Below are 26,061 nucleotides of genomic sequence, written 5' to 3'. Positions count from 1 at the left end.
GTTATAGTGTTTGTTATAGCACTGTTTGCAGCACAAACAAACTTTATTTCTGCCATTAGGGCAAGTTATCTCAATCTGATCTACCAAAAGGAGGTGCAGGGGACAGTAAACCAAAATAAAGCAGAAACAATGACAAACAACTGACATAAAACATGACATTGGAGCACTTAGCTATTCAGAAATATCCTTATAATAGCTTGGAGAATGACACATGAAGACTTTACCTTGACATTTCCTTTCCAGTTTTTGTTTGTACATTAAGTGGTTGAGCATAAATCGGGAAAGAATCTTCGGTTTCAAGCATCCATGGTTTTCTGCATATTTCCTTTATTGTTGCTGGGTAGGATTTTGCTTGCAAATAATATAGCTTGCTTCTTCTAGACAAATTAGCTTGCTTGCTTTATTCCCAGTTCTTCCAATGATGTTTTGTTGCCATGTTTATAACAGAACATTGTAATATAAAGTGCAAGAAATGTATGCTTACTATCAATGCACATTGCTTGAGGTCAACATGCTACATTAGTGCATTGAATAATTTTGACTTGATGCTTTGGCTGTTTAAGAGCTATCCCATAGAGCCTCTCTTCACATACTGCCTCTAACTATGAGGATATTGTGTCCATAGAATTAATAATCATAACTAGAGCTATAGTCTGTGAGTTCATTTAATCCTATTAAAATAGACTTTATACCACGGAATTCCTGTTTATCTTGTAATCTTAGATGCATTTCAACATAAGAAGATGTGCCTGTAGCTTAGTAGGCCTCTCTGTTAGTTTGCCTCAGTGGGAGAAAGTTCTCAGTCTGTGAGAAGGCCTCACAGTATGAGGTAGTGATTATAATGTTTATTTGTTTTAATGAACATTTTAACTTTAATTTTAAAAATTTTAATTTTAACTTAAATGTATTTAATTGTTTTTTCTTTAAAGGCATCAAATAGTTGTTATTTGTAAAGGTGCCTTGAGTCCCCTTTGGGGTAGAGAAAGGTGGGATATAAATAGAGAAAATAAATAAAAAAGAAAGAAAGAAAGAAAGAAAGAACTCAAGCTCATTAGCTTTTTAAGTATTATGGACACAGGATAAATGTTGAGTCATTGTTGCTGTTCAGGACCTACTAGATAGTCTTTTAATGTTAGACAAATACAGAAAGCATTAAGTCATCAATATATTGGAGCCCCCGGTGGCGCAGTGGGTTAAACCCCTGTGCCGGCAGGACTGAAGACTGACAGGTTGCAGGTTCGAATCTGGGGAGAGGCGGATGAGCTCCCTCTATCAACTCCAGCTCCTCATGCGGGGACATGACAGAAGCCTCCCACAAGGATGATAAAAACATCAATTCATCCGGGTGCTCCCTGGGCAACATCCTTGCAGATGGCCAATTCTCTCACACCAGAAGCGACTTGCAGTTTCTCAAGTCGCTCCTGACACGACAAAAAAAATCAATATATTTTCTGATATGTGAACTCACATCAAATATACACCATTACAATGTAAATAAAATAAACAGGACTAGGAAAACCTGTAAGAAGAGGAATGCAAACTGTTAGATGGGAGCTGCTTTAGAGCTATTAGTTTAATTTGTTCTTCTAGTAATTCTTTGTGTGAATTGTATTTTTTTTATTTGTAAAAAGCTTACATGGTTATAGGCCAGAGGTGGGCAGAAAGTAGATTTAGATCTGCTAGTAGATTTCTTGGTGATCTACAATAGAACAGCAAGGATTTCTGACTCCCAGTTCTTGTTTAACAAAAGGAAAAACACAGTGACTCTTGCCACTCTAAATTATGCTGATAAAATAAAGTTTGGCTTCACAGGAAATTCATTTTTGTCAGCACAGAATTCTTTAATTCAGTATATCTGTTACACCATCTTCTAATAAGTGGCTCCCATAGTTCCGTTTAAAAATCAAAATAATCTTCTGAAATCTGCCCACCCCTGGTGTAGGCTGCTGTTTCCATTTTAATGAAAACAGGTGATTTTATAAGGCATAAAATCACAGGCATTCTTTTTTTTTCTTTAAATGTGCTGTTTGTTATGCCCATAAATATTACTGCATGCTCCCCTGTATTTTGTAACGTTTGGTTTATGCAGGAATATGCTGAATTTCAGTATCGGAGGAGACACCGGCAGCGGCGCCGCGGAGACATGCACAGCCTGCTTAGTAATGCTCCGGACCCTGAGGACCCCAGTGAGAGCACCCTAGGTCAGGTTTGGCATAGAACAACTTGGTTCCCCTTCTAGCTAGAGCCAACCATGTACGAACTTTGGCCCTCCAGATGTTTTGGACTTCAACTCCCACAATTCCTAACAGCCCACCTACTATTAGAAATTGTGGGTGTTGAAGTCCAAACCACCTGGAGGGCCAAAGTTTTCCCACACATCCCTCATTTCACATAATAATTCCAATAGATGTATAAGTTAATGGAGTTTCTTTAAAGCCAAGAACCTGTTATTGTTTGATCAAAAACAAAAATAACAAACAGGGAGGAAAATTACCATATTTAGCGTATCAGAACATAAACTGGAGACATTTTTACATGTTTGGGGCTACTTCAGAACAAGTGCTTAAATCTTGAGATCTTTAGGATGAAATAAAATATTTTGAGGGGAAAATATACCACGTAGTATTGAAATAATAAAAGATGGTTGTGGGAATTAGCAAAGTAATTGAGAATACAAAGGGCAATGTAGCAATCTCTGTGATTCTTACCTGGAATTCCATTGCATTTAAAGAATGAAGCTTACATTTTTCCAAAATATAAAAAGATGTGTCCAGAAAAAAAGTTATGTAAACTAGGTTCCTGCTTGCAGAATATGCAGAAGAGCGGATAAGCAGCTCTTCTCTATTTTCACACAAGAAGAGTATCTTCACTTTGAGGAGATGTTTTGAGTTCTGTTCTGAAGTGCTTATGTTAGTACTCTGAAAACAACCTTATATCAGACTGTTTCCATTTCTGATCCAATACTGTGTATTCTGGCAGTGGCTTTTGAGGCGCTCAGGCTGAAGTCTTCCACATTACCTAAAATGACCTGAGGAATACGTATTTACCATGAACCTAGTCAGTAGGTTTAAAATATGAATCATGCCACAGGGAATATGCCTAGGAGTGTTCTGACAGTTAACAACAAACATGTTTGATGCAGAAATGCTTAAAACATATCCAGTGTCACAAGAAGTACATTGGCTGTTCCACATTTTCTTCGGTATTTTCAGGTCATTTGCTAGTCCATGGCAAGATGACTTTTAAGATGAAAGAAGCAAAAAATAAAGAAACCAAACCCCTATGGATTTAAAAGGAAGGGGGTATACATTTTCTGGATTAAACAAGAAGTCAATTTTTCAAATTGATTTTTAATACAAGTTCCTTGTTGTTGAACAGAAACCCAAGAAGCTGGCAGTAGTAACAGAAGGCATGGAAATTCCATGGTGAGTTCAGCTTCCATGAGTATTCTTCACAGCTCTTCTCTTCACGACTATACTCCTGTTAGTCATTCTGAAAACCAAGATTCTTTGCAGGTATATGCTTTTCTTCCTTCCTTCCTCCCTTTTCTTTGATGCGCTGTCTCTTCACCTTGCATGCCTCTGCTTTCTATATTCTATATTTTGGCTGCTGAGAGTTGAAGATCTAGATACCTTGATTCAAAACTGGTTTAAGGACATAGGAGATCCCTGGTATCTTTCCATAGAAATATTAGGAAATAAATGTGTGTTTCTTTCACTAGAACTCAATCTCATTAATTTGTATAGATCAGTTTTCCACAGCAGCATTTTTTGGATTTTATTCTGACAATTAGAGTCTATTTAATACATTTTGGCAGCTAGACTCTAAATCAGGCCTGCACAACCTGCGGCCCTCCACGTGTTTGGGACTCCTACTCCCAGAAGCCCTAGCCAGTTTGTCCAATGGTCAGGAATTCTGGGAGCTGAAGTCCAAATAATAATAATAATAATAATAATAATAATAATACAAGCTAACAAAATCAAACTTTTTCTAATAATTAGACATGAGAGTAGCACAGTTTAAATCAATGTTTATGCTGATTTTAAATAGGTCTTTATTTTTTTTTTCTATCACATCAAATGAAATCAAATGGAAACCGCTTTGAGTCCCCCAGGGGTGAGAAAGGCGAGATATAAATACTGTAAATAAATAAATAAAAATTTAAATATGATGAATGATACATTACAGTGGACTGCTGTAAAGTCTGCACATTTCACATTTTTGTGTAACACAAGTATTTTTCATCAGATATAATTTTAGGTCATTCAGATCTGTGTTTATTTTTTGCCTATCACATGTAGTTTTTGCGATGCAGCTAATTGAATAATTAATTCATTTACACACTCATATCAATAACATCTAATTAACCACAAGCCAACAAGTATTTTTCACCAGATATGATTTTAGGATCATTCTTATAGAGTTTTTTGTGCTGCATTCAGATCTGTGTTTATTTTTAGATTCTATTGATATCACTGCGTAAATGCATTCATTATTCGATTAGCCTCATCGCAAAAACTACATGTAATAGAGAGAGAAAAAACACAGATCTGAATTCAATGCAAAAAAAAAAACCTCTATAGGAATGGTCTAAAATTATATCTAATGAAAAATATTTGTTGGCCTGTTGGCTTGTGTAGTAATATCATCATCAAATAATAAACTCTAATTGTCAGAATGAAACACTGATGTGGGAAACTACCCTCAACAAATCAATTAGATTATTAATTCAATAACTAGTTGAAGCAAAAAATAAGCATTATTTAAACATCTCTATGTACGCATAATTGAGTAGTAACTTAACTGAAAGTGTGTTTGATAAAAATTGCCACTGCATATAGACATTTGTTAATTTTTAATATTTCTCACAGGCTCTGAGTTCCTTGGATGAAGATGACCCAAACATCCTGCTTGCTATTCAGTTGTCATTGCAAGAATCTGGTTTGGTTATTGATGAGGAAACCAGAGACTTCCTGACCAATGAAGCTTCCTTGGGAGCAATTGGTACTTCTTTGCCTACAAGGTTGGACTCGGGTCCCATAAACATAGATAACCCAAGAGCAGCTCTGAGCAGCTCTGAACTTTTAGAACTTGGTGATAGTCTAATGAAGCTAAGTGCAGATAGTGATCCCTTTTCTGCCGACCATCTTAGTTCTCACACCTTCAGTGATGCAAGGAGTGGCTTGTACTCAACGTCTAGCGAAGCTGACTCAAGTAGCCAAGACCCCAATATAAACGAAAACCTCCTTGGGAACATAATGGCCTGGTTCCACGACATGAATCCTCAGAGTATTGCACTAATCCCTTCTGCAAGTACAGAAACAGATGAGGATTCACAGCAACCCAGTACTGAAGAAGGGTCAGTGGAGCAACCCCATCTTCCAGATCTGAGGCAGGATCCTCTGGAGGAACATGCGCTTTTTGAAGACGCGCTCAAAAACGAAGGCAGGGGCACCCAAACCGAAGAGGGCACCGCTGCTGCTGTTGGGGACCTTGTTACCGGAGAAGCTTTACCACAAAGTGGGGACACAGGTAGTGAGGCGGCCGGCCAAGCCGACGCTTCAGGAGATGTTTCAAGTCAGACATCTCAGACCTTGCCTGAATGGACTGAACACTCACATTTGGTGTGATCACAAAGAAGTCTGAACATAGGATTACGGTTATGGAGCCAGAATGGCTAGGCAGTGTCCAGTGGTACATGACGTGGAGTAAGTGTCCTGAAGACTATGGTCCATGTTAGCAGAGCTTGGTTGTTTGCCAGTGGTCTCGAGAGATGAAATAAGTAGGAATTCCCCTGAAGTTCTTTCTGGTGGTTTTTGTGAACTTTTCAGGGAATTTCCATTACATTTGGCAGTAAGTGTCTTGCTTGCATTGAAGAGAGAGGAATGATCTGTTCTCCACATGTCTAATACAATGCAGCATCTATTTAGCCTTAGACTGGCGATCCTTAACTTGAAAGTATGGATTAAAGGCTTACTGAGACTAATTTGGGTTATTGGTCATAATAAAACATTTTCTCTTCCCCCTTTATTTGAATTGTATTTTGACAAAACAAAGTTTGGCAGTGTATATTAACACCTTGCTTTTCCACAGCATTTCCCTAACTAATCTTGATCTTGCTGAGGTATGTAATACTTCTTTCTATTGCTGCTTGACAACCAAGAAATGGGTAGTCTTTTCTAAACAAAACCAACTTTTTAATGTCTATTTACAGTAAGGCCCCATCTACACTGCCATATAATGCAGTTTGAACTTCATTACATGATCAGTGTAGACTCATATAATGCAGATTGAACTGCATTGAACTAGGTTATATGAGTCTGTATTGCTCTATAATCCACTTCAATCTGCATTATAATGGCAGTGTAGATGGGGGGCCTAAGATGTGCCAAACTGTGAATAGCAAACCAATTTCAACAACAGTACAAAAGTATGCAGTATTGCTCTTGTAAATCTACCCATGATTGTTAATGACGGAAAGACCACTTGAAAGAATTGTTTTTTTCCCCGAATTTAACTGGCATTTATTGCCATGGTGACTGCATTAACATAAGGTACAGGTTAAGTTAATTAAGCTCAATTCCACTGTAAAGAACAGTTATTTTAAACGGTTGATTAGCAGCACATATGCTGTACAGAAAGACACTTTAATGGAAGTGCAATCGTAGTTGTTTTCATAATTAACAATACATCCTCTGCACTAATAGTGCAATTAGTAATGGTAACATTTTATAAAGATGTTTGATTTTTTTAGTTAAGAGGCAGTCCCACAAGAAAGGTTTAATAATAAAACATATTACATGCAACACGTTACTGTGCCTTTGCCTAACCCAAATTAATAGTTGCCACAGTTTAAATGAGTTATAGTTATCTGTTCTGGAGTTTACTATGCTATGAATTGCAAAAACCTCCATAAAAACCACTCATGGCCTTGCCTTTCCAATTAATTATTACAAAGGGTACAATCCTTTCCCATCTAGGTGCATTGCTCACCCATAGAAGGAACCCATTTGGCTCGGTTGAGTCTTCTTCCCCCAACCCCAGCTTAGCATGCAAGGGCCGTGTGCCTCCCATATTTTTATCCTGCCCTCCTGCACTTCTCAGCCAAATTACTTGAGAAGTAACTTGGTTCAATAGAGCAGGAATGGTAGGAATAGGACAAGTGCACACACTGAGCAGAAGGATTGAAACAGGGCTTTAAAAAGGATCCCTTTGTATGCAGATCCCTCTGTATGAAGCTGCTGTGTCCACTGTCCACCTAGGGAAGTGTTGTATCCCAGATGTTCAAAGTTTTATATAAAGGAACAAAACACTACTGTGTGTTCTTTCAATTGCACAACGTCTGTTTGGTGTATGGTTGCTGTTTCATGTAAAAAAATAAAGAAGAAACCCCATCCTTAGTGGTGTCCTACTGTAAAGAAAATTCTTGTTGAGACGGGCTTCAAAGTGTCAAACCTCATTGTAATTTACAGTGATGTAATTTTAACTAGAAGAAATTGTTCGGATTACTGTTTTGCTCACATGTAATCAAAGCCTAGGGTGTCACAAGCAAAATAAGTGAAATGCTCCATTTTTATGTTTAACTTGATATGAGAGATCTGCTGACGTCTGAAATAAAGGTTTCTCACTACTGACTATGTACAGTTAAGTATTATGATGGCAAATAAGGTTGTATGTATATTGATTAATGTGAGTTACAAGAAAAAAAGTGTTACTCCTTTTCATTTAACAATTACTATTGGAATCTCGCAGACCCTGCAGCTCATAATACTAAATAACTACATATTAATTATTTACTCAAAAAAAATCAGAAGAAAATAAGTTTCTCCTGGACATTTCTTTAGAAAGAATAGTCTGCTGCTCCATTACTGTATTCTGTAGATCCATTACATTTTCTAGCTTAGCTCCTGATTACCCTGTCCTGAAAGTATTGATGCCGAATTCCTCTTTTCCAGACTCGGAAAATTATCTATTTAAACATTTGTTTGGGATATAATCCTTGAAACCTAAAATTGGTCTTAAAAATTCTGTCCTCCTTAATTGGTCTTTTACTTTAATTTGAAATGCACATACAATTTCCTTAAGTTTTCATTTCTAAGTAGGATGATTCTCACACACATTTTGTGTAGTGCATTAAGATGTCTTGCAAAGTTAAGAAAAGATTTGTATGAGTGCTCTCTGTGATGATAGTGAAGTCTGTGGGTTCTGGTTTTTCTGTAACTTGGTTTAGATTGTGCAGTATATTTCATAGTTTCTGTGTTAACTTTATTCTGAGCATGAAATTTAGCATATTAAATTTGTATTTTCCTGCTACATATTTAAAATTTAAGACCACCCCAGTTATTGAATTTACAATTCAGAAAGAAATTTTGGCAAGCCTATTTTATAAACCAGTTTAATTTTATAATGTAAAAAAGTACTCTAATCTTGAAAATGCTATTTGCACTTTCATAGTCTATACTTGATACATTCCCACTTTATATACAATAGAATATTACAACCATGTAGATGTTTGGCCAAATGAATGCTGTTAATAATATGTAAAATTCTTTGATTAAACATTTATTACTTAAACTAATTTTTAATCTGCCTCATTATTTGTCTATGATTTCAGCAAATCCTGTGTTAGTACAGAGAAGTAGTATAGGGAAGAAAATAGTGCTGTAACAGATGTGCTTTTTGAGATTTTTCATTTAATTGACTTTGTGAAATATATAACCAGATAATATGTAATCAGATTATCAGTCAAAACCAACATCATCAAAAGAAAATAACCCATGCCATCCTCAGAATAAAGAAGAAAGCAGTTGTGAGATATACTCAGCATATCATGCAATCAAGAGAAGTCAAGTGGTGTCATTGGTCCAGGGTGCTTTCATTAATGAGCATCATAAATAATCTAATAACTTTTTCCATCAATAAAGCATCCTTGATGCTACACCAACAATGATCTAGCCAGAGGATTCCTATCATGCCCCATGAAGACCATCACTGTTTACCCCTAGTTAAGCCCTTTTTAGTTACAGGGATTACTATTTCATGTACAGTTTTTGAGGGGTCAGTCTGATAGCTTCTTTGCATTTTAAGCCTCCATTGCCCTGCCCCATTAAGAATCCCCCAGGGGCAGAGCCATAGGCAAGGCACTTCTGGTTCTGGGAAGAGTCAGCCTTTTCGTGACTGGAAGGTGAAAAGAGAAAAAGGCTGGAAGGTCTTCAAACAGCATGTCCAGTCGGAGCCGTATGAGATGTATTCAAGTCCAGTCAGAGTTCAATATTGAGCCCGCCTTAGAGAAGGATGAACAACATACAAGAAAGAGACAATAAGAAGAAATAAAGATTCAAGAGCCTCAGTTCGGCCAGAACTGTGTCTATCTCCCAAAGACTTTATCTCTCCCCATAAAGACTGTGTAGTGAGACTCAGGAGGAGAAAGCATTTAAAATTCTTGTCAGTTAATAAATTCTTGTTTGATTCAACTAATCTCTGATCTGTTCCCTGTGCAACCAGCTCACCTTCCAAGTAACTAAGATAGTGTGGGGGGAGAACAATTCCTGTTTGCCTCTGTTTGTTTTTTTTGTTTGTTTGTTTGTTTTTTTGCCATTTCTAACCTGGTGGTTGCGATAAGAAAACATATTGATTTATGTTTATGTCCATGAGAAAAGTAAGAAAAGTAAAGGCATCAGCATTTGAAAGTATGAAGTGAACCCCGCAGTTCCTCAGCAAGTGCTTTGGTTGGTGACCCATTCTGAGCGTCAGTGCTATCAAAGCTGAACTGTTGTTATATGTTCCACAGAGCAGAAGTTCACGCGGACAATGTCCAGTTTCTATTTATAATGTACCAATGTGTGAAGATTTAATACAGTGGTGTGCTAGTTTGAAAACTTGAACATAAGCCAGAAATTGCCACTCTTCCACATACTCATAATCACAGAATTTTAAAACCCTCTAAACCAGGAGTCTCAAACTCATTTTCATTGAGGGCCACATCAATCTCATGTTTGCCTTCAAAGGGGTGTTGAATCCATGGATGGAGAATCAGTGGATACAGAGGGCCAGTTAGAATTTTTTTATGTAGGGGTCAGTGCTCTCTAGTTTTATTTAGTTTGACTCTGCAGATGTTATTGAATGACTACTCCCATCACTTTTGATTATCCACCATGAAGTCTGGGGATAATGGGAATTGCAGTCCAACAGTACTTGTGGCTCTGAGGTGGGGAAAAGTTAAAGTACATTTTTAAGTCAGGCATCATATCCAGAAACCTTATATCTAAATGCAAACCTCACTACCCTGACCACGCAGAACAAACTGCAGCCTTCCAGATGTTACTGTATCACAACTTCGATCAGCTCTAGTGATATCTAATGATTAGGAATACAGGAGATGCAGTCCAGCATCTGGAAGGCCACGCAAAATGACATGACAGGCCGGATTTAGCCCACAGGCCTTGAGTTTGACACATTTGGTCCAAACAGTAACTTAAAAAGAAGTTAAGATCTAGATGTCTCTGCTCTTGAAAAATATCTATTATTCATCGGCACCAGGCCTACCCAACCTGTGGCCCCCCAGGTGTTTAGGGCTCCAACACCCAGAAACCCTAACCAGTTTGTCCAATGAACAGGAATTCTGGGAGCTGAAATCTAAAAGACCCAGAAGACCACAGGTTGCACAGGCCTGCTCTACATCGAAGCACTTACTATGGATGCCCTCCATCACCATTATTGTTTGCAACAGTGCTTTAGCCTCTGGTGAGTTGCATCAGAGAAAATCCTGAAATAAAAGGCTCTGTAATCAATACACTAAGGAATAAAGTAGTCTTTATACAGATAATATTTAGCTCTTTCTGGTCAACCCTGATAAATTAGACACACGTCATTGAGATGCTAGTCAAATTTGACAAATACACAGGCATCAACACAAATTATCAAAAATAAATGTTTTATCTGAATATAATACATTAGAAATAGAAATAAAGGTACATTGCAGGGTGCATAATATCATCTCACCGTAGTGTTTTTGTAACTAGCCAATTTCTCATGTTATAATGGTTTATTTTGTTTCCCTAGAAGTTAATTTCTCATTTTTGTTCATGCAACATCTATAGCAATCCTTTTTATTGGGTCAACATACTTTTCACTTCAAAAAACCAACAAATTTCAGTACAAACAAACACGTATTGATAATGTCGATGTAGACGTTCAGTACCGCAAAAATGTAGTCATTAGGCTCCAGGCGGTAGTGGTGCTTCTTTCCCAGCATTAGTTGTGTATCCACCAACAGATACTTTAACAAAAAAAGAAGTACTATGTGTTATTTTTTATTAAACAAGTTATTTATTTTGAAAGCAATTATTTTGCACAAACAGTCCGTCTTGTTTCTCAACATCTTCATCATTTTTCCTTATAGAGTGTTTTTTTATATTATCTAGAACCTTTTTTTCTTGATCTTTTTTATTCCCAGAGAGGCCTATCAAATAATTTTCAAGTCTCAGGAAACTCCTGCATAAAAATACATATTTATGGCTCAAAAACCTCAAGCTTTTTCTCCCAATCATGGTCTTAATATGAATCGCCAAGGTTCCAAGGAACTCTGGTTAAGAAACCCTGGTTTCAATTAAAGCAGTGTTTCTCAACCTGGGGGTCGGGATGCCTGGGGAGGGTCATGAGGGGTTTCAGAGGGGTCGCTAAAGATAAACAGAAAACATATTTCTGATGGTCTTAGGAATCCCTTTGGCATAGTCGTTTGGGTTCACATTGCTCTCTGGATGTAGGTGAATTACATCTCCCCTAAATCACTGTCAATTCATCCCAAATCCCTCCAGTATTTTCTGTTGGTCATGGGGGTTCTGTGTGGGAAGTTTGGCCCAATTCTATCGTTGCTGGAGTTCAGAATGCTCTTTGATTGTAGGTGAACTTTAAATCCTAGCAACTACAACTCCCAAATGTCAAGGTCTATTTTCCCCAAACTCCACCGGTGTTCACATTTGGGCATATCGAGCATTCGTGCCAAGTTTGGTGCAGATCCATCATGGTTTGAGTCCACAGTGCTCTCTGGATGTCGGTGAACTATAACTCCAAAACTCAAGGTGAATGCCCACCAAACCTTTCCAGTATTTTCTGTTGGTCATGGGAGTTCTGTGTGCCAACTTTGATTCAATTCCATCATTGGTGGAGTTCAGAATGCTCTTTGGTTGTAGGTTACCTATAAATCCCAGCAGCTACAACTCCCAAATGACAAAAGTAATCCCCCCAACCCCATCAGTATTCAAAGTTGGGCGTATTGGATATTTGTGTCAAACTTGGTCCAGTTAATGAAAATACATCCTGTATATCAGTTAATACCATTACTCAATTTTATCAACAGGACAAACACAATCATGCATAGCCACTATTTCTTATCACATTGCCTGTGGATAAAAAAGCATATTTTTATTTCTCATGCAGAAACAGAAAGCATCTCAACAGATTCAGCCACAAGTTTTTTATGATGAAAACTTACTACGCTAAAAAGTAGTGATCCAAAGGCACCATATATTATTCGTAGCCACTAGAAATAAGGAGTTTACAATTAGTAGCAAGCAAAATAAAACTAAAATGCCACAAAACTTATCAATATTCATGTATTCAACAGAAAAACTTGGAAATTACAGAAAAACTTGGAAATGTATGTTACTATGTTACAAATCATATATTTTAAAAAATATAAATGAATGGCTTTTGTCAGATATATTGTGTCCCCATATATTTAGTTTATGTATGTATATACAATTTATGTCTTTGTATCTCTTATAAGGTGTTGATGCATGAAATAGGTGCACATTAAATGTCTGGAAAGTTCTGCTCTATATGGTTTCAAACACAAATCTATTTTCTTACAGTACACAAAACCTTGATTATAACTGCGTTGGGTCCTGTTGGGTTCTGTTCTGGAAGTATAATATACCAATACTCTCATTTCTCCTATCATATTGATCATCTCTCTTTTCTGTCCTCTATAAAGAGACTGTTTCCTTGGAAGAAAGACTCTTCCTAGCTAGAACAAAGAGTCATTTCTCTATACACAGTCTTTCTCTTGTGTCTGCAGTGAACAGACACAGCTCTTTTTATAACAACAACAATAATGTTATTAAACAACTTTATTTTTGTACCCCACCTCCATCTCTCCGAAGGGACTCGGGGTGGCTTACATATGACACAAAGGGATCTGCAAACTCCTGTATGTTATTTATTTAACAGCTGTGGGTCCATGGACCATAATAAAGTTTTGTGGTTGTTGTATATGACACAAAGTACCTAAAACAATGCATAAAATGAACACAGTACAATACAAAAAAGTAAAACCAACAGCATATAAAACAACAATTTAAAACTCAGAACGACGCCTAATAACGTATGGTAACAACTGCTGTAAAACATGACCATTCCCAGACAAGGTAATGGGGTAGTGCAAATGTAGCTAGGGAACAAGGGCCACCACCGAGAGGGCCCTCTCCAGCAATTGTGACAGTGGTGGGACCATGAGGAGGGCTCCCCAGTATATTTTAACACTCAAGCAGGTTCATTGAGGGGGGGGGGATGCGGTCACCAAGATAGGCAGGGCCTGAACTGTTTAGGGCTTTATAGGTAATAACCTGCACTTTGAATTTGGACCGGAAACTTATCTGCAGCTTTGGGTCAGCCTTGCTTTTGCAGATCAGGCTGAAAGGAGGGATCTGTTTCCTCAGCTGGTGATCCCACAAATAGAATATTGATATCAAAACTAACAGCCACATTAAAATTTAATCTGTCAATCCTTGTTTCAAAGTCACTTAAATTGGTTGTAACAACTATATCTTATGGTTCATTAATTAATTCATAGAATTTCTATGCCATTCTTCAGTCACAAAGGCTTTGAGTGGCTTACAAATTGTTAATTTGACAATTGCCAACCCTCAGGTTTACAATTTGAATAAGAAAATGGCTACTGGGGATTAAATCCAGTAGATACTGCAGTTTCCCTTCCGAGGCCTTCCACACAGCCCTATTATCCAGAATATCATGGCAGAAAATCCCACATTATCTGAGTGTGGACTCAGATTACCCAGTTCAAAGCAGATATTGTGGGATTTTCTGCCTTGATATTTTAGGATATAGGACTGGGTGGAAGGGCCCTCCTTCTGTGGACAGGGTACTGGCAGTTGGGATATAGGGAGGGCCTCTCATCTTCTCCTGGACATTGTCATGGTAGCTACAATCTACACAAGGTAATTTGGGAGGTGAAGGAAAACAACACAAGCAGGAATGCCTTAGACTTTTTCTGAAACTTAAGTAAGAGTGGAGCCAATCTGGAAAAAGCAAAATGAAACAAACTTGGAGAGAGTGGAGGTACTTAAATACAAACTAATCATCTCCTCCAGTCAAAGATAAATGGTCTTAACTTACCATTGATTGCAGGATGGCAGCAAGAACTCCAAAAATGGCTAATACAAAACCCAAAATGAACAAGACTCCAGATGTAATGGTAAGGTCCCACTAAAAAGAAAAAAAAAGACTGAAATCAAAATCTCCTATTTATAAGAATAACAGTATCAAAATATTACAGATCCATGGAAGGGAAAGACCTCCACCATCCCACAATACACCAAGACATCTCCTCTTTTGTTTCACCACCTGAAAGACACACACACAATATATTCCCTGACAAGTTTGTTTCCAAAGCAATGTTGTTTATAAACGCACTCTCCTCTGCCACCCAACTAAATACTTTCAAAGAATATTTTCAAACTGTGACAATATATGGATGGAGATTAGACAGACTGCATGCTTGGCCTAAAATGCAAACCTGAGATAACACCTGCATTGTTGTTCAGTGCAAGTATGACACTGTTAAATCTATTAAGACTATGTTGTTACTATGCTATGGTCTGGCCTGAATTCTTCCAATTTTCCAATCCCACTAGTTAGACCACGACTCTTCAACCTGTAGGCCAGTGGTTCCCAAACTTATTTGGCCTACCGCCCCCTTACCAGAAAAAATATTACTCAGTGCCCCCTGGAAATTATTTTTTTAAAGTTTAATAGCAATTAAACAGAAAGATATATGTATTAATGTTTCTACCTTTTTCGTAAAATATAGTAAAGAAAGGTGTAAATTAGAAACATTGAAGTTTGAAATTATGAAACTATTTATTAAACTCAGAATAGAAAGGTAATACAAAAAAAGTTAAAATTCAAAATCATCTTAATGAGAAGGATGAACCTGGTATGCTGCTACCAATTTAGTAATCCTCGGCTCTATTTTTGTCTGCAGTAATCTTAAGAGGGGCCGACCAAGGGCAAGATGGATGGATGGCATCCTTGAAGTGACTGGACTGACCTTGAGGGAGCTGGGGGTGGTAACGGCCGACAGGGAGCTCTGGCGTAGGCTGGTCCATGAGGTCACGAAGAGTCGGAGACGACTGAACGAATGAACAACAACAATCTTAAATCACCGTGATTGACTATTTGCAATAGTTTTCTTTTATTGTTAATAAATTGGTTACCGCACTGAATCCACGTTCCACTAAATATGATGAAGGAAATGCAATAAAGAACTTTTGAATTACAGCCCATAATTCAGGATAAGCCGTAGGGATCTCCTTTTGCAGCCAGAATTGTTGGTAGCCGCTTTTGAATTTAAATTTCAATTCATCATTTGTAGTTACTTCCATCAGTTCTTCTTGTAACTGTGAAGATTCTTCAGTGTTTGCACTTGAAAAGGGATCCAAAATCCAATCAGGTATGTTCATTTTCAAAATATCATCAAATTGTTGATTAAAATCTGAATGGAGAGCATCCAAATGCTCACAATAACAAAGTATGTGTTCATCTTTTTTTCTGCTCCTGATAGATTTGGGAACTGGCTTAATTCCCCTCGTCCAAAATTTCATTTGTACAGAAGAAGTTTTATCACAAATGCAGAAATAATAGATTTTGTTTTTATTAAATTCAGTTCATCACCTTGAAGCTGAAGATTGCTTTCATTAAATTTTTGAAACAAGTCGGTCAAGTAAGCGATGTAACTTTGGATTGAATTAAATTGGATTGTAAAGCACCATTTTTATTTTTCAAGAACTCCAGCACTGAGTTAAACAGCTTATAAAACCTTTGACACCCTTTGACAACCAATGAACTTATGTATGAAGCAGCAAACGATTAAGTTCTTCATCCTTTTCAATACAAAGCTGTTTAAATAATCTGTCATTCAATGGTTTGCTTCTGATTGTGTTGATAAATTTAATTACATATTGTAATGAATTATGTAGGCATGCATTTAAATTTTTGGCAACTAGATGTTGACGACGAAGGATACAGTGTACTGTGAATGCATTCGCCACCTGCTTTTTTAAATATGCAAGGAAACCCCTGTAGCGTCCTAGCATCACTGGAGCACCATCTGTGGCTACTGATAAGATGTTACTTAGAGGTATTTCTTTTTCTTTAAAAGACTCATCCAGTGCATGAAATATTAATTCTCCTTTAGCATCAGTTTGCAAATATTTAGCAAATAATAATTCTTGGCAATTTTGTTCCTTTGTGAACCGCACGTATGCTAAAAGTAAAGCTTCATTTCCTAACAAAGTTGACTCATCAAGTTGAATAGAAAACCGAGATGGTTTTAAATAGCCACACAATGAATCTTCAACATCTTGAGCCATTTCATCAATTCTTCTTTGCATTGTATTATTGCTCAATGAAATTTTCTTGATAATATCAGATGCTGGCTTGTGTAGCACAGTATGTATTACTTCACTTATAGCCAGTATAATTAGTTCTTCGCCAATAGTATGGGGTTTTCCTGATTTGGCAATCATTAATGAAATATTGTAAGAAGCAAGCAAGCCATCGCCATCTTGTGTGGTTGCAGTTGAAAAGAGTTTTGCCAGTGTCGGTTGTTTGATACATTTTGCTTTTAGTGTTCGAAAATAAGATAAATCCTTATCTTTTTTTTATCAGCATGAATTTTAGTCAAATATTCTTGTAGTCTGGAAGGCTTCATAGCTTTGTTTGATAAAACATTCTGGCAAATCAGGCACATTGGTAATGTATTGTTTACAGGCGACTCAATAAAGCCATATTTCAAATATTTGATATTATATTGTCTAGATTTTTTCTTTGGTTGAGCCATTATTATCTGTAGAAAAAATAAAAATTTTATGGAGGTATTTTTAATTATTTTGTAATTTTTTGAAATATTTTTGTAAAAAAACTAAAATAAATACTAATGAAATAAATAAACATAGTATTAACTATAAAGTGCATATAATTATTACAAAATAAATAAATAATACTCACCAATTATAGTAGCACTATTTGTTAGTTAACTTTAACTTGTCACAATCACAACAATCTAACTTAGAGTTTTATTATGCCGTAATTTTCCCGTAATAATTATGGGAAATCTCCTGATTCATAGCGTGCTCCAAAATCTGCTGGTAGTACTACCACTGCTGTTCCAGGCTTTGGCCTTGCGATCGACCAATTGCATGAGTGGCAGTTGCCCACAGCAATGCTCGTAGTGCTCACGTGTTTTGGAATGGCAATTTAGTGGCACCACGTAAACAGTAGCAGTGCGCAATTGCACATACCTCAATGCAAATGAGGGAGTATGCAGGAATCGAGCCAACGTCCAGTATGTTGTTCAAAGAAAAATTAAGTGTTATGAGTGGAATACATAAATCAATTTTTCTAAATCTTCTTTCTTTTATGCTTTCACTGCCCCCTTACAGTTATTCATCGCCCCCAAATGCACCTGTGGCCATCACCGCCCCCCTGGATCGCTGCAGTGCCCACCAGGGGGCGGTAGCACCCACTTTGAGAATCACTGCTGTAGGCCTTCAGGTATTTGTGCCTCCAACTATCAGAAGCCCTAGCCTGCTTATTTCATGGTTAGGAATTCTGGGAGCTGAAGTCCAAAATACATGGAGGGCCACAGGTTGAAGAGGCCTTAAAGCCATGCCCCACCTCCAATTACCATCTCTAATTGTTATCCAGATCAGGTTTGGATGAGAATCTGCAGTAAATGTTATAAATATACTCAAACCACTACATTACACTACCTCTATTTAGGAGACTGAGTATATCTAACAGTAACAATATCACATTAGCATTCTAAAGTGGAAGTGTCCGCTTTGCTATCGCCCACTTTGCTCCTGCAGAATTCTGGGAAATGTAGATTAGGAAAGCTGCAGACTTCTCTGGCTGAGAATTCCAAAGGTCCCACTCTAAACTACATTTCCCAGAATTCTGCAGAAGTAAAGTAGGCAATAAAGCTAGCAGCTCTGCTTTAAAATGCAAGTGTGATATTGTAACCATTGATATCTCAAATGTTTATACAAGACATTTAACCCCAGACTGCTTACCTTTGACTGAAATGCAAAAATAGAAAATCCAAACATGATCACTGCAGTGGCACCGACAGCCCACATCACTGCTTCTGCATCAAAGAAACTAAAACCCAAGGATAGATAAATGTTTCTGTGACACGTAATTATAACAGTGCAGTCAAACAAATCATTTATTAAGAACTTACGCAGCAATTGATCCAAGTAAGGTACCTTCAAGAACTGTCTAAAAGTAAAAACAGAATGAATTACAAATTGGAAACATTAAAGTCTTACTTGTGGATTCTTATCAGTATGTTGTAGAAGGCTCTTTTGGCACTTATTCCTGAAAGAGGAAGTATATCTTCCAACCTAGAAGGAACTCTGACAGCACTCTTTAGTGTACTGAATCTCTATTATTTTACTATTTTCCAAACAACAAATTTAAGTTATCAATGAGAGTTCTGCCAACACAATTTTTTCAAGATTCTAAATAGTTTCTAGCTGGAGATTAAATTCTCCATCAGGCCATTCACAAAACACTTTGTTTCATACAATAATTACAGCTAACCAAACTGCACTAATGGACTGCATGAGCCTATTCTAGTCCAGAAAGTGATTGTTTTGTAAAAGAAAAGGAAAAAAAAGTGAATGGATTTCAATTTATTTAAAGGCAATTTACTTCCTATAAGGACAGCAGAGTGTGGAGAAAAGGACATTCTGAAAGAACCACAGACCACCCTCCCCCCCCCAAAGATTTATAGTTTACCAACAGATCTGAAATAAATATATGATTTTCCTTTTTTTAAAATACCCTTTCCAGATTTGTGATAGTTCAAAGCATCAGAAGATCAAGACCGCCAGAAACCTCTAAATTCTAAACTTTTAATAAATTGCATTTATTCTTCATGACTTTATATATAAAACTTGTATCTTTCCATGGACTGTATCTATTTCATATATATTCCAGCCATCAGACTGGAAAAAATCAACTTATATCCCCATACCAAAAAAGGGAAATGCGAAAGACTGCTCAAACTTCCGTACAGTGGCCCTTATTTCTCATGCCAGTAAGGTAATGCTCAAGATCCTGCAAGGAAGACTCCAGCAATACATGGAGCGAGAGTTGCCAGATGTTCAAGCTGGGTTTAGAAAAGGTAGAGGAACGAGAGACCAAATTGCCAATATCCGCTGGATAATGGAGAAAAGCAGGGAGTTTCAGAAAAACATCTACTTCTGCTTCATTGACTATTCTAAAGCCTTTGACTGTGTGGATCATAATAAATTGTGGCAAGTTCTTGGTGGGATGGGCATACCAAGCCACCTTGTCTCTCTCCTGAGGAATCTGTACAAGGACCAAGAAGCAACAGTAAGAACTGACCACGGAACAACAGACTGGTTCAAGATTGGGAAAGGCGTACGGCAAGGCTGCATCCTCTCACCCAACCTTTTTAACTTGTATGCAGAACACATCATGCGATGTGTGGGGCTTGATGAATGCAAAGCTGGGGTGAAAATTGCTGGAAGAAACATTAACAACCTCAGATATGCAGATGACACCACTCTGATGGCCGAAAGCGAGGAGGAGCTGAGGAGCCTTCTAATCAAGGGGAAAGAAGAAAGCGCAAAAGCTGGGTTGCAGCTAAACGTCAAAAAAACCAAGATTATGGCAACAAGAATGATTGACAACTGGAAAATAGAGGGAGAAACCGTGGAGGCCGTGACAGACTTTGTATTTCTAGGTGCAAAGATTACTGCAGATGCAGACTGTGGCCAGGAAATCAGAAGACGCTTACTTCTTGGGAGGAGAGCAATGTCCAGTCTCGATAAAATAGTAAAGAGTAGAGACATCAGACTGGCAACAAAGATCCGCCTAGTCAAAGCCATGGTATTCCCTGTAGTCACCTACGGATGTGAGAGCTGGACCTTAGGGAAGGCTGAGCGAAGGAAGATCGATGCTTTTGAGCTGTGGTGCTGGAGGAAAGTGCTGAGAGTGCCTTGGACTGCGAGAAGATCCAACCAGTCCATCCTCCAGGAAATAAAGCCCGACTGCTCACTGGAGGGAAAGATACTAGAGACAAAGTTGAAGTACTTTGGCCACATCATGAGGAGACAGGAAAGCCTAGAGAAGACAATTATGCTGGGGAAAGTGGAAGGCAAAAGGAAGAGGGGCCGACCAAGGGCAAGATGGATGGATGGCATCCTTGAAGTGACTGGACTGACCTTGAGGGAGCTGGGGGTGGTAACGGCCGACAGGGAGCTCTGGCGTAGGCTGGTCCATGAGGTCACGAAGAGTCGGAGACGACTGAACGAATGAACAACAATATATATATATTAGTATATATATTGTATAAACTTCATTATAAAATGTAGCAATATGTGGCCTACAGACATTCACCTTTTTGTAACCCTGCGGAGAGATTTCCTGAGCAGGAAGGATGGGCAAATCCCTCTGGTTATTTCCCAAGCTGAGATAATCAAGCCTATTGCTTATGTATATGCAGAGACGGGTGACTTTGCTGTCAGCCCAGATAAACCCAAACCTGTTTGTCTAGCTACATGGTTCACTTGAAGCTCAGAGATTGCTACCTGTAGAAACAGAGGCTTAGACTATGGGCATGTGTTAAACCTCTTCATTAACACCCAAGCCTTTGATTCCCCAAGATCATCACCTTTTGTTTCAGGAGCCCTGCATCTTTGCTTTCTGAAGCTCTTATCTTTGTTTGGCACAGAACTAGGCACTTCAGCTCACCAGAAGCTCATCAACATATTTTTACCATTTGTTTTTCCTGGACCTTGCCTTCCCAGGGGGCATCTCTGCAGCTGACTGGTCCTTCATTCTCCATCCCAGCCAATCCCAGCATAGATCCTAGCGAGTCTCTTTTCCGGCCAATCAGGGGAGGGAGTGGGAAGTCTGAATAGCTGTATATTGAATGTCTTGTATTTTTCTGTATTCTTATGCTTGTACATTTGTAGCAATCTTCTGTACTTGCATCCTTTTTGGCCAAATCATAATAAACCTCTGTGGCTTGTCTTCAACTTGATGAGTTGGTTTGTCCTGGCCTATCTGGTTTAGCATACGCTCACTAGGCATGGATTCTCTTATCCATGGTCCGAATTAATCACAATATGAAAATTGTCATAAACGACCCTACAGAACATATAACACTGAGAGAAGTAAGTTGGTAGTCTTCACTTTCATAATCTACAATACTTTCCCATACTACAGAACATACAGTACTGATGGATGTTCACAATGCTCATTTCAACTTGACATTTGGCAGAAATTTGGCAGAAAGGTCCAATTTATTTCCAGACTTGAAATAAATTACTTCACTGAGAGAAGTAAGTTGGTAGCCTTCACTTTCATAATCTACAATACTTTCCCATACTACAGAACATACAGTACTGATGGATGTTCACAGTGCTCATTTCAACTTGACATTTGGCAGAAATTTGGGCAGAAAGATCCAATTTATTTCCAGACTTGAGGCACTTCTTAGAGGGAAAACAGCTAGACAATTAATATATCTCTGCTGCATATGAAGTTGAGTACTTATAACAGTGATTAGTAAAATTAGCTTTCCTAACCTGAACATTATTTTGAACGAATACTTACAAACATTGATAACAAAATTATATTAAGTGGGAATCTTCTGCGGGCCTGATCACAACAGGCTAAAGCAATAGCCAGTATCAAGATTGCTGGTCTAAAAAAGAAAAAGAAAAAAAGGGGGGGGGGAAGAGGGGGAAAGCAATAATTACAACCTAAGTTGTTAGAAGTGTTGACAAAATGTGTGGTTTACTTTCATATGTGGTGCAACTATCAACCAGAAAGAAAATGTAATGATTGGAAAAGTACTATAATATACTTGGAGACATCCTGTTTCATCCTGGCCTGTACTGATTTCATGTATCAAAAAGACAGCTAACATCTTATTTAAAAATCACAACTGGACCTGATATATTCATTTAATATATTAATTATACCATTCTTAGAACAATCATAGGATAAAATATCAGAAATGCTGTTAACTATTGAACTGACAAATTAAACACTGAATGATTGTGTTGAATATATGTTAGCTATAGTTACTTGTCTAATATCAAATGTGCAATTTTCTTTCACAGTATTAGAAATACTTTTCTTATTATATATTGATAATATATGTTAGTATAATATGAAATGGTAAGGAAAATTACTGATTTAACTGATAACTGATACTTACAAGAGGGCATAACAAAACCATGGCCGCCTACGTACCCATATTGTAAGGTATTTCCTAGGAGGGAAAAAGAGAAGTGGGAAAGGCAGAAAAATCTCTAATTTAGAGAGATGAGTACTATTTAATTTTTTTTCTATCTGTCCTAGCTCTTGAGTTCTGATGATACACCACAACATTCCCTACTGGTCTTATGTTCAAGCATTAACTAGCCCTGGCCCTACTTGTTGCTATGTGCCTCCAAGAGTTTCCAACTTATGGCAACCCTAAGGTGATCATGTCATGAGAGTTTATTGGTAAGATTATTCACAGGAGGGTTGCAGTTGTCTTTGCCTTTCTCTGAGGCTGAGAGAACACAACTTGACCAATGTCACCCAATGGGTTTCCATGGCCTAGTGAGGATTTGAACCCTGGTCTTCAGAGTCATAATTCAAAGCTCAAACTATTATGCTAAGCTAGCTCTGTGCAACTTTGTATAGCTTCTGAAATCAGGTGAGTTCAAGTTAATACGGTGGTACCTGATTCTATTTAGGAGCAAGGTCTGAGTTAAACATTTACTCGTACCTGTGCAGCCAAAGGAATCACGGCTTAAGTATTTGTGAATCTCATGGGCAGACCTCATTCTTCTTATCCTTATTAGGGGAGGGCAGATCCACATGGCACTGTTCTAATATATTACCCTGTTGATAAATGAACTGTGTCAGTTTAGGAAAGTGTGTCGGATTGTTTTTAACTGGATGTCTCAACTTTTAGGAAGGCTTTTGGATAATAGTGCCAATGAGTCAGGTTGCTACAAAGTGTTTCTAGTCTTCTTTGTTTATTCTGTTTGTTGTTTAAAGGAATCTCTGGCTAGGAAATGATCTTGTCTGAAATGCTACAGAGCTGATGTCAAAGTTGGAAATAGAAAGCAGGCTGGACCAATGGTCTGGCTTCCTGTGCTACTATGGTAAAAGACTTGTGTGATTTGGGATTAAGACTTTTACTCATTGAACTATTTGTCACAAAAAGCAGGAGGTAAACACACACATACACACTTATCACTTCTCTCAGGTTTAGTTAACTCATGTCTACTCGAGCAAGAATGGAAAGATGTCACCAATGGGGAACAGCCAGTCACTCTTCCAAAGTAATTAAAGCACTGGACATGGTCCTGGAGTGACTAAAGATGTTATCCTATGGGGTGGGGAGCGTCATATATAAGTGAAATTATGTCCCGTTGCCCCTGGTAGCGCAGCAGGTTAAACCACTTAGCTGCAGAACTTGCTGACCGAAAGGTTGGCAGTTTGAATCCAGGGACCAGGATGAGCTCCAGCTGTTAGCCCCAGCTTCTAACAACCTAGCAGTTCCAAAACATGCATATGTGAGTAAATCAATAGGTACCGCTCCAGCAGGAAGGTAACAGCGCTCCATTCAGCCATGCTGGCCACATGAGCTTGATGGTGTCTATGGACAATGCCAGCTCTTTGGCTTAGAAATGTAGATGAGCACTATCCCCAGTCAGAAACAACTAGACTTAATGTCAAGATGAAACCTTTACCTTACTAAATCCTGATGCATTAGAAATCAAATCGTATAATTTCTCAGAGCCCATCATACATTGTTCTTTCTTGCCTTTTCTCCTGAAATCATTGATTTTCGAATCTATCACAAGAGTGAGTGAGGTTCCCTCCCACTAAATTACAAAAATATCCCTTGGGGATAGACTTTCCCTTTGAATCCTGCTACTCCTGAGTAGACAGAAGTCATTGATCTGGGAAGAGAGACAAGCCTGGGGGATACAGGCTTTCCCTTCCAATCCTTGTACTCCTGAGGCATTGATCTGCACCACACACCCCCTTCTTTGGGCTCTTCTCTTTCCTGCCAATCTCATAAGAAATGTGTAGCACAATTCAAAAGCCATGATGACTATGATGGAGAAATGACAGTAAAAATAAAAACAAATTGGAGAGTGGTCCTAGGTCCAGTATTTGTCAACTTTCAGTATTTGCCATGATTGTATTACTTTTGAAAAATCACCTCAGAGCTACTAAATCTATATGTAGTGGCACAGGTTTTGCTTCTACTTCTGGAATTAAAGTACTAGAGAAGCATTCAAGCACTGCCCCAATAAATCAAACTTAGATGTACTTACCAGTAGATGAACATGCAGATTATACCAACAGTGAAGCTCAGATGAATTGTCAACATGAGATATATTTTCCTGAGGAAAGCTAGAGGAGCAGTACAAATATCACTCTATTTGTTCCCCAAATTATTATTTTTTTGTTTTGGACTTGGAAGATACAAAGAAAACAACAATGGACTTGAAATTATTGGGTAGCTATTACAATTACAGAGATTCTGATTCAGAATCACCCACCCCTAATTCATCTGGTGATCTTTATAAACACTTATTGCTGCACTTCAATTCTGTAATGTAACTTACTTAATGTAACTTCTTAACCCGTTCCAATCCAGACTAACAAGCCATGGTGTTTGAAGAATAAATGAAAAGAAGGTAAATTTAGATTATTCTTAATAAATCTTAATTGAATGGCTTGTGAAATCCCATGCCACAATTTGGCAGTTTTTGGACTCTGAATTACAAATCCTACCATCTTTAGCCATTAATCCAGTGGTTCCCAATCTTTTTTTTTACCAGGGACCACCACTTGGCCAGGGGCCACTTGAACAGGGACCACTTTGACCAAGGACCACTCTCCAACATTAGTACCAAAAGTGTTACGAATCATTTTTTGGTCAACTTTAGATTTGGTTTGGTTACTTGGGGTGCTGTTTCAGAGAAGTGTATTGGATAGACCACATCAGCTCTAGTTTCTGATATAGATCATATGCCATCCAGTAGTCGCCATCTGCTTGCCCTCGGGTTTTGCGAGATCAGTCACTCTTGTTGCAATGGTGTAGTAACAGTGAGGTCACAGACCATATTTTGGTTCTTGCGGACCACTGGTGGTCCGTGGACCACAGATTGGGAACAACTGCTTAATCAGACTGTAGAATTTGTAAAAGAGCCATTAACAAATGGGCTACCTCATAGCAAAAGTAACAACTAGACATTGCAAACCCCAAGATTCCCCACTCACCCCAAATTAACAATGTAGTAAATTGTTGAAACTTTGCAAAAATTTGTTAGAAAAATTCCTGCCATTACCTCTTCGGAGAGTTTTGTCTGAAAATGGTCCCTCATCATCTACAAATGTTACCATCTTTCTGCGCCTTAGATGAGCTGATCTTGTGCTTCTTGGCCGTCTTCCATGGGATGGAGAAGATCTTGCTGCTCTTACTCTTGTTGGAAACTGAACTGAAGTGTGTTCTTCCTGAGGTTTTTCTCCAGTATGTTGCTGATTGCTAATAGATGACAAATCTTCTTCCACAAAGATCTTAACTGAGCTTGTGACTTCTGGAGAATCCCCACCAGGATGTTGATACCTGATGTATACTATATCTCCAAGAAAACATATTGGCAGACTAGCCTCCATCTTGGATAAGTATTTTCCAGTTAC

The 26,061-nt window shown here is 38.0% G+C and overlaps 2 protein-coding genes across 6 annotated transcripts in view; one reads left to right on the top strand and one right to left on the bottom strand.

The window, feature by feature from the left end:
* Positions 1-8,578, top strand: part of ANKIB1 (ankyrin repeat and IBR domain containing 1) — a 55,394-nt gene extending 46,816 nt beyond the window's left edge. For 2 of the 5 annotated variants that reach the window (XM_060782269.2, XM_060782268.2), the window contains exons 18-20: positions 2,108-2,201; positions 3,379-3,515; positions 4,872-8,578. In XM_060782269.2, the coding sequence (XP_060638252.2) occupies positions 2,108-2,201; positions 3,379-3,515; positions 4,872-5,630 (990 nt within the window). In that variant the 3' untranslated portion in view covers positions 5,631-8,578. Of the gene's footprint in view, positions 1-2,089; positions 2,202-3,378; positions 3,516-4,871 lie in introns of all 5 variants that reach the window. The other 3 variants (XM_060782266.2, XM_060782265.2, XM_060782270.2) reach the window with 2 other exon arrangements.
* A 2,424-nt stretch (positions 8,579-11,002) lies between these two features.
* Positions 11,003-26,061, bottom strand: LOC132779679 (protein lifeguard 1-like). The gene is made up of 9 exons (XM_067469514.1): positions 25,710-26,061; positions 24,690-24,768; positions 22,565-22,618; positions 21,955-22,045; positions 18,545-18,582; positions 18,375-18,462; positions 14,416-14,505; positions 12,494-12,541; positions 11,003-11,278 (listed from the first exon to the last, which is right to left on the bottom strand). Exons 1-9 carry the CDS (start codon positions 26,035-26,037, stop codon positions 11,129-11,131), a joined length of 966 nt encoding a protein of 321 aa, XP_067325615.1. The 5' UTR covers positions 26,038-26,061; the 3' UTR covers positions 11,003-11,128.

Source organism: Anolis sagrei, chromosome 6 (genome assembly GCF_037176765.1).
Source record: "Anolis sagrei isolate rAnoSag1 chromosome 6, rAnoSag1.mat, whole genome shotgun sequence".
In the NCBI taxonomy this organism is placed as follows: Eukaryota; Metazoa; Chordata; class Lepidosauria; order Squamata; family Dactyloidae; genus Anolis; species Anolis sagrei.
The sequence above is the reverse complement of the archived record's forward strand: the minus strand, read 5'-3'. Positions and strand labels throughout refer to the sequence as shown.